Raw genomic sequence first — 9,798 nt, 5'->3', positions numbered from 1 at the left:
CACTTTGTTTTCGTCCTGTATTGAACACATATTATCTCGTCTTAAATTTGATTGATTATTTCCATTTAAAAATACCTAAAGTTGGATTAGGAAAGTTGTTTGAAATGTTTGGATCAAGTTCACAGTTCATTAGATACTTTGTAGTCATGTTGTGCGAGTTGGAACCGGTGTATTTTCTGATTCAAACGTGCCAATTAAATGGACATTTTGGAGATATAACGACGGAATTTCTCAAACAAAAGGACCATTTGTGATGTTTAATGGACATATTGGAGTGCCAACATTAGAAGATCTTCAAAGGTAAGGCATGAATTATATCTTTATTTCTGACTGTGGCTGGATTAATTAACAAGAAGTTAATCTTTAAACCGATGTATAACACTTGTATGATTCATGAATTATTATTATGAGTATTTCTGTTTTTGAATTTGGCGCTCTGCTATTTCACTGGGCGAAGGGATCACTAAGAAGTTAAAACTCAGTTTTTCACAATTCCTGACATTTAATCCAAGTAAAACAATCCCTGTTTAAAGTCAATTTGGATCACCACTCTATTTTAATAATGTGAAATGTCCGAATAAAAGTAGAGAGAATGATTTATTTCAGCTTTTGTTTATTTCTTCACATTCCCAGTGGGTCAGAAGTTTACATACACTCAATTAGTATTTGGTAGCATTGCCTTTAAACCGTTTAACTTGGGTCAAACATTTTGGATTGCCTTCCACAAGCTTCCCACAATAAATTGGATGAATTTTGGCCCTTTCCTCCTGACAGAGCTGGTGTAACTGAGTCAGGTTTGTTGGCCTCCTTGCACGCACATGCTTTTTCAGTTCTGCACACAAATGTTCTACAGGATTTGAGGTCAGGGCTTTGTGATGGCCACTCCAATACCTTGGCTTTGTTGTCCTTAAGACATTTTGCCACAACTTTGGAAGTATGCTTGGGGTCATTGTCCATTTGGAAGACCCATTTGCGACCAAGCTTTAACTTCCCGACTGATGTCTTGAGATGTTGCTTCAATATATTCACATAATTTTCATGCCTCATGATGCCATCTATTTTGTGAAGTGCACCAGTCCCGCCTGCAGCAAAGCACCCCCAAAACATGATGCTGCCAACCCTGTGCTTCACTGTTGGGATGGTGTTCTTCGGCCTTTGTCCTCCAAACATAACGATGGTCATTATGGCCAAACAGTTCTATTTTTGTTTCATCAGAGCAAAGGACATTTCTCCAAAAAGTATGATCTTTGTCCCCATGTGCAGTTGCAAAGCATAATATGTCATTTTTTACGGCGGTTTTGGAGCAGTGGTGTCTTCCTTGCTGAGCGGCCTTTCAGGTTGTGTCGATATAGGTCTCGTTTTACTGTGGATATAGATACTTTGTACCTGTTTCGTCCAGAATCTTCCCAAGGTCCTTTGCTGTTATTCTGGGATTGAATTGCACTTTTCTCACAAAAGCACGTTAATCTCTAGGAGACAGAACGCCTCTCCTTACAGGGTGGTATGACGGCTGCGTGGTCCCATGGTGTTTATACTTGCGAACTATTGTTTGTACAGATGAACGTGGTACCTTCAGGTGTTGGGAAATTGCTCCCAAGGATGAACCAGACTTGAGGAGGTCTGCAATATTTTATCTGAAGTCTTGGCTAATTTCTTTTGATTTTCCAATGATGTCAAGCAAAGAGGCACTTAGTTTGAAGGTAGGCCTAGAAATACATCCACAAGAACACCTCCAATTGACTCATATGTTGTCAAATAGCCTATCAGAAGCTTCTAAAGCCATGACATCATTTTCTGGACTTTTCCAAGCTGTTTAAAGGCACATTCAACTGAGTGTATGTAAACTTCTGACCCATTGGAATTGTGATGCAGTGAATTATAACTGACATAATATGTCAGTAATCAATTTTTGGAAAAATTACTTGTGTCATGCCCAAAGTAGATGTCCTAACTGACTTGCCAAAACTTTAGTTTGTTAACAAGAAATTTGTGGAGTGGTTGAAAAACGAGTTTTAATGACTCCAACCTAAGTGTTTGTAAATTTCCGACTTCAACTGTACGTGGTCTGCGGTTGAGGCCGGTTGGATGTACTGCCAAAATCTTTTAAATAATATTGGAGGTGGCTTATGGAAGAGAAATGCAAATAACATTATGGCAACAGCTCTGGTGGACATCAATACTTGACATCTGTGGCATTGTGTTGTGTGACAAAACTGCACATTTTAGAGTGTCCTTTTATTATCCCCAGCACAAGGTGCACCTGTGTAAAGATCATGCTGTTTAATCAGCTTCTTGATATGCCACATCTGTCAGGTGGATGGATTATCTTGGCAAAGGAGAAATGTTCACTAACAGGGATGTAAACAAATTTCTACAAAACATTTAAGAGAAATAAGCCTCTGCGTATGGAGCATTTCATTTTATTTTATTTCAGCTCGTGAAACATGCGTTTATATTTTTGTTCAGTATGTATGGGAGCTTTTGCCAAATAACCATGTGATTTTCGGTACATCAACCCGTACAAAGTGCAAACACACAAGACCACTAATCAAACAATAAATAGATAAGTCATTCGTTTTGGAGAGAGCAGGGAAGGGAAGGACACACACATGCTGAATAGAAGCAGTAGATGAACCCACGCATTAGGACGTGAACCCTTTTTTTCCCCCAGTAGAGAAAATATATCGTCCTCCTTAGCCTATTTCTGATGCCGTAATATTTGCAAGTGACCTGCAGTGTGAGTACACTTTTTTAGATGCCTTTCTAAAGATCTACCGATGACTCAATCATGATAGGCCTACTGTTATAAGGATATCATGGTTAGTTACTCTAGAAATAATATTTCTGATATTGTTTGTCTATGTTGTTATAACTGCAAATGCTATGTCTAATACTTTGCTTGTTGCACTGAGAAATAAGGCATGGGTGAATGGCCCACCGGATTAGGAAAGAATGTGTGAATATGTGCCAAACGAAGCTTGCTTTTGTGTTCTATTGATTTTTTCCATTTCCACTGCCCCTTTGCCCGCTATGTCCCGCCATCCCTTCCTACCTCTTCTCTCCCCCTCTATCTTTCTTCATCTTTCCTAGATGAAGATTTCCCTCCTGCTCGTCTTTGAGGTAAACACAAAGAGCCAGTTTCCTGGAGAATGATTAAACACACTCTTGGTCTGAAAAGCATGCTAAATGGAGAATATCTGTTGAAAAGGCTTTTTACTCCCGGGTCCGGGTTACAAAGAGTAGGATTTCTGTTTTACATCATAATGCATATGCTATGATAATATGGACAGGGCAGACCTGTCGCTAGATCAGCAGTTCTACTCTAAGACACTTTTTGAATTCGGTCCCAGGAGTGTAGGCGTAAATCTGGTTCTGGGAAAACTGGCCCATTTTGAATTGTAATATTAATCCCTGTTTTTTTAGGACAAATGCTAATGTAGCACAGACACCTCATGTACCTTACAGCCCCCACTTTCTTGTTTGGTTGTCCATCTCTGTCTCTCGATCCAGCTTTTCTCTTCCTCTGTTGGGGTCCTGCATGGTGTACCTGGCTCCACCCTGGTCATCCCATGTCTCCCTGGCCAAAAACAACAAAGCTTTGCTGGGGCTAAGATCACCTGGAAATACAATGACTCCCTGGTTCCAGACTACCCAGAATCCTCAGAGCAACTCAAGCTCTCCCCGGATGGCTTCTTTCTGGAAATCTCTCCTGTCAGTGTAGCCAACGAGGGGGAATATGAATGTGTGATCAAGCAGAATGATATGGAGTGGCAAAAAGTGCACATAGTCCAGGTTGATGGTGAGGACACATACTGCCACCTATTTTCATCACATCTGCCCGTGACGTGATGTAGGCCTTTCTTGAAATAGACACTCGGCTTGTGGTTTTTACACCCAACTTTATTTAAAAAAATAATGTTACAAGTTAAACTCAATCACCGGTTCACTTTGCATTATTTGTGTAAAGTGTACATACATTTTTATACTTAGGAATGAATCTTTGAGTCCATGTTGAGGAGAGAAACAGGACGACAACTTGAGCAGAGGGTTTAGATCACAATGAGTAAGGCATTTAGTCAATTTAAACATACAGCCCCAGAATTTCACTCTATTCAAAGATTGCAATTGTTAAAAACTGGTGAAATATGGGGCAATCGTTTTTGTTGCAGTTGAGCAAACTTTTCAGGTCAGCAAACATTGCATTCATTTTGAGGTTGGCTCCAGAAATCAACTCCACTGTTGTGCTGTCTTTCATCTTGGTGTCTATCCCTCCAGTGTCCAGCAGCTACATTCTCAAGGTAAACGAAGGGTCCACTGTGAATTTACCTTGTGAACGCCCACCATCCAGCAAAGACCAAGTCCATTGGTACAGATATGATAAAGTAATGATGAACTGCACACGGAAGCAGTTGAATCCTGCAGAGACTGGAGAAATGGAGGATGGTGACAGACTAGAATGGCTTTTTGGCCCCTTTGAAAAAGATGTGACAATAACACTTTATGGGGTCAAAATGGAGGATGCCGGCATGTACTACTGTGAGACAGCTGAGGAGGGCACAGACCGCAGCAACTTGAATACAATTGAGCTAATTGTGGAAGGTACGTTTAGCTAACCTTCTATTACGCGCTCAACCTTTTTCCTATATACAGTGCCTTGCGAAAGTATTCGGCCCCCTTGAACTTTGCGACCTTTTGCCACATTTCAGGCTTCAAACATAAAGATATAAAACTGTATTTTTTTGTGAAGAATCAACAACAAGTGGGACACAATCATGAAGTGGAATGACATTTATTGGATATTTCAAACTTTTTGAACAAATCAAAAACTGAAAAATTGGGCGTGCAAAATTATTCAGCCCCCTTAAGTAAATACTTTGTAGCGCCACCTTTTGCTGCGATTACAGCTGTAAGTCGCTTGGGGTATGTCTCTATCAGTTTTGCACATCGAGAGACTGACATTTTTTCCCATTCCTCCTTGCAAAACAGCTCGAGCTCAGTGAGGTTGGATGGAGAGCATTTGTGAACAGCAGTTTTCAGTTCTTTCCACAGATTCTCGATTGGATTCAGGTCTGGACTTTGACTTGGCCATTCTAACACCTGGATATGTTTATTTTTGAACCATTCCATTGTAGATGTTGCTTTATGTTTTGGATCATTGTCTTGTTGGAAGACAAATCTCCGTCCCAGTCTCAGGTCTTTTGCAGACTCCATCCGGTTTTCTTCCAGAATGGTCCTGTATTTGGCTCCATCCATCTTCCCATCAATTTTAACCATCTTCCCTGTCCCTGCTGAAGAAAAGCAGGCCCAAACCATGATGCTGCCACCACCATGTTTGACAGTGGGGATGGTGTGTTCAGGGTGATGAGCTGTGTTGCTTTTACGCCAAACATAACATTTTGACCAGAGCACCTTCTTCCACATGTTTGGTGTGTCTCCCAGGTGGCTTGTGGCAAACTTTAAACAACACTTTTTATGGATATCTTTAAGAAATGGCTTTCTTCTTGCCACTCTTCCATAAAGGCCAGATTTGTGCAATATACGACTGATTGTTGTCCTATGGAAAGAGTCTCCCACCTCAGCTGTAGATCTCTGCAGTTCATGTAGATCTGAGTGATCATGGGCCTCTTGGCTGCATCTCTGATCAGTCTTCTCCTTGTATGAGCTGAAAGTTTAGAGGGACGGCCAGGTCTTGGTAGATTTGCAGTGGTCTGATACTCCTTCCATTTCAATATTATCGCTTGCACAGTGCTCCTTGGGATGTTTAAAGCTTGGGAAATATTTTTGTATCCAAATCCGGCTTTAAACTTCTTCACAACAGTATCTCGGACCTGCCTGGTGTGTTCCTTGTTCTTCATGATGCTCTCTGCGCTTTTAACGGACCTCTGAGACTATCACAGTGCAGGTGCATTTATACGGAGACTTGATTACACACAGGTGGATTGTATTTATCATCATTAGTCATTTAGGTCAACATTGGATCATTCAGAGATCCTCACTGAACTTCCGGAGAGAGTTTGCTGCACTGAAAGTAAAGGGGCTGAATAATTTTGCACGCCCAATTTTTCAGTTTTTGATTTGTTAAAAAAGTTTGAAATATCCAATAAATGTCGTTCCACTTCATGATTGTGTCCCACTTGTTGTTAATTCTTCACAAAAAAATACAGTTTTATATCTTTATGTTTGAAGCCTGAAATGTGGCAAAAGGTCGCAAAGTTCAAGGGGGCCGAATACTTTCGCAAGGCACTGTATATATATACACACACACACGTTAGTTAAATTGGTGTAATTCACAAATGTAACATCAATTGGTTACGAATAGCCATAAATTATAATATTAGTTTGACATTTCTTTTAGCCGTGCCCACCGTTCTTCCTTACTCCTGCGCTGGGTTCATGACCCCCTGGGAATCGTGTCAAGACGAGACCAGCAGGTCGTGGGAGGCCATGCTAAAAGAATCCCTCAATGAGTTCTCCATGAAGCTTTATGCTCATCTCAGCCAATCGCAGCCCATGAAAAACCTGCTCTTCTCTCCAATCAGTATCAGCGGGGTGTTAACCCACCTGTTACTAGGTAAGAAAGAGAGGGTGGGGTTTCTTTAAACGGGAACATTGGGAGGGGTTGTCGAAGTGCACTCATACTCTAGACCTCAGTTTTTTCTTTTTAATAAAGCAACATTCTTGATATAAACTCTTACTGTGTGAATAATAGACTCATATGGAGCCAAGTAAAATACATACTGTATCATTCTCTCTCTCTCTCTCTCTCTCTCTCTCTCTCTCTCTCTCTCTCTCTCTCTCATTAGGTGCTCGTGGCAAGACAAGGAGAGACATGGAGACAGCTCTCTGTCTGTCTCACGACTTCTTCTGCGTTCATTCCGAGATGAAGAAACTGAAGCTGAAACTTCGGGACACACTGAAGATGGCCTCTCAGATCTATTACAACCCCAGTACTACCAGAGCACAATTAGTACTCATGATAATTATAACTTATTCTCCAGCTATAACTTCGAATTCTCATCGTATATTGTCAATTTAACCATGAGTCGCCGACACCCCTTAACTCACTCTCCCACATTCCCTCTCTCTCCCACCTCAGACATGAAGTTGAGTGAGTCCTTTACCAACCAATCCATGCAGTTCTACGGTGCGGATCCAGTCAAATTGACCAATAGTAGTGAGGTAAACGTGGAAATGATCAACAGTTGGGTGGCGAAGCAGACAAATAATAAAATAAAAGAGCTGGTCGACTCTGTTCCTGCCCACACCGAACTGGTACTCCTCAATGCTGTGTATTTCAATGGTCAGTATTGTGTGTGTGTGTGTGTCTGTGTGTGTGTGTGTGTGTGTGTGTGTGTGTGTGTGTGTGTTGTGTGTGATCAAAGCTCTTGGTAAGCACCGATGCTCTATCTATCTGATAGACTTCATCCTATCTTAGCTGATATGGAGTTTGTGGATTGAAAACATATCTGTTTTAGGTCAATGGAAGATGAAATTTGATGAAAACTCCAAGAAGTCTCCATTTGTGAAACTGAATGGTGATACTGTGAAGGTGCCTGTCCTCTACAGTGCCAAATACAAATTGGCTATGCAATACGTCCCAGCACTGATGGCACAGGTAACCATTTTGATTACACACACCCACACCTACATGCATAGATACACTATAGGCAGTCACACACAATCTACATAACGTTCTGACCTTGTCGTCACCCATAGGTGGCGATGTTCCCTCTCTCTGGTGAAAGTAGCCTGTTCATTCTGCTCCCGCCCACTGCCAAGCTCTCTGACCTGCAATTGGTGGAGGGGAAGATGACGGACAGGGCAGTGAGCCAGATGGTGGAGCAGATGAATCAGGTGTCTCCCCAGGCCACCGAGGTCACTCTGCCCAAAATCAAACTGGACGTCCGGACCGAGATGAACACCCTGCTAAGGAAAATAGGTCTGTCTGTATGGATGTCATGTCTGGGTCTATCTGTCTGTCTTTTAGCTTACCTGCTGCCTGACTGCAACACTTTTGTTGCCTTTTGTTGTAGCCACCTGATTCAATTCATCACCAAGCCCTTGATTGGTTGAACTAGGTGTTTGTGCTTGGCTACGACAAACATGTGCACGACCAGATGCAGGAATGGATTTCCCCAGTTCGTTCTAAGTCAACCTAAACCAACAAAACAAATTGAAATCATTTATATAACTCTGTTTTTTCTTGATTTGCCTCTCTCACTTCTCTCCCTCCCTTTCTTCGATCTCCCTCTATCCTTCCCCTTTCCCCTTCTGGCCCTCTTCACTCTCCTTCTCCATGTCCCCCTCCCCTTAATCCCCCACCTCGTTCTTCCCTTAGGTTTGTCAGAGCTTTTCGACAGCGCCAACCTGTGTGGCCTCTACCCCGACAACGAGTTGCTCCTGACGGACGCCCGCCACCGGGCCTTCCTCTCCCTGACGGAGCAAGGTGTGGAGGCTGGTGCGGCCACTTCCCTCTCTTTCTCCCGCTCCTTCTCTTCCTTCTCAGCCCTCAGGCCCTTCCTGATGATACTGTGGAGCGACCAGGCCAAGGCCCCACTGTTCGTGGGCCGAGTGACCGAGCCGTGAGAGGAGGAGGAAGAGAAAGGGAGCGAGAGTAGCATGCATATAGAAAAAGCCATGTTTGCAAAGGAAAGGACATTTGCAATAACATTAGCAGTATAATTTAATTGAGAGATTGTGCTTTTTCACGATACTGTACGGTTAATCATCAGTACGTTTCCACATGTAATATAAATCGATACAGACTCTATAATGACATGTTCATTGTAACTTCGTAGAATGACTATCAAAGTGTTTTAATATAAATGCTTGCGAGGGCCCGCTGTAGGTTGTCACAAAATGCATGACTTATCAAAGAATAAAAGGTAACATCTCTCCACGTGGTATGGAAATCTTTTTTGGACAAATGTGCCATTTAAATCACTCTTCTGTCCAACAACATACATACACAGTAAGCCACTCAAATGGGTTCAGTTTATTTTGAGAAGTAGTTCCACTAATTCACCACAGAATGGCAATCACACCGTATGTTCCACATAGAGATAGACAGTACAGGATGTCCGTGAGTACACAGGGATGCTGTAACAATAGTCCTTCCCCTCCACCCTGTCTCCCCATTCCATTAATGTCATTGAAGGAAGACAATGTCAATATCTATGACGATAAAGGTTTTAAAGCAACGGCAGAACCGAGAAAAGCATAAAATTTAGCAAGTTACCCTGAATAATCCCTTATTTCTTTCTGACAAACAGTAAATTACCAACCAACGAGTACACAGCAGCGATGATAGCTGTAACAGATTTGATTGATGATACCATGTCAATGATATCAACCAGAAAGAAATTGCCATTGATTAATGTTAGTTACAATGTTAGTTACATATGCATATACAGTGGGGAGAACAAGTATTTGATACACTGCCGATTTTGCAGGTTTTCCTACTTACAAAGCATGTAGAGGTCTGTACATCAATGATCATGAGGAAGGTGAGAGATCAGCCCAGATCTACACAGCAGGTCCTGGTCAATGACCTGAAGAGAGCTGGGACCACAGTCTCAAAGTAAATCATTATTTACACACTACGCCGCGATGGATTAAAATCCTGCAGCGCACGCAATGTCCCCCTGCTCAAGCCAGGGCATGTCCAGGCCCGTCTGAAGCTTGCCAATGGCCATCTGGACGATCCAGAGGAGGAATGGGAGAAGGCCATGTGGTCTGATGAGACAAAAATAGAGGTTTTTGGTCTAAACTCCACTCGCCGTGTTTGGAGGAAGAAGA

The 9,798-nt window shown here is 42.2% G+C and overlaps 1 protein-coding gene across 2 annotated transcripts; it reads left to right on the top strand.

Moving 5' to 3' along the window:
• Positions 1–2,562: 2,562 nt before the first annotated feature.
• Positions 2,563–8,896, top strand: LOC100135924 (complement C1 inhibitor). 2 transcript variants are annotated; one of them, XM_036989316.1, is made up of 10 exons: positions 2,563–2,737; positions 3,091–3,120; positions 3,511–3,799; positions 4,276–4,599; positions 6,356–6,571; positions 6,804–6,947; positions 7,097–7,300; positions 7,476–7,615; positions 7,717–7,939; positions 8,339–8,896. In XM_036989316.1, exons 2-10 carry the CDS (start codon positions 3,091–3,093, stop codon positions 8,584–8,586), a joined length of 1,818 nt encoding a protein of 605 aa, XP_036845211.1. In that variant the 5' UTR covers positions 2,563–2,737; the 3' UTR covers positions 8,587–8,896.
• The last annotated feature ends 902 nt before the right edge of the window (positions 8,897–9,798 follow it).

This window comes from Oncorhynchus mykiss, chromosome 10, assembly GCF_013265735.2.
Source record: "Oncorhynchus mykiss isolate Arlee chromosome 10, USDA_OmykA_1.1, whole genome shotgun sequence".
Lineage (NCBI taxonomy): Eukaryota > Metazoa > Chordata > Actinopteri > Salmoniformes > Salmonidae > Oncorhynchus > Oncorhynchus mykiss.
Note: the sequence above shows the minus strand (reverse complement) of the source record. Positions and strands in the feature narration are given on the sequence as shown.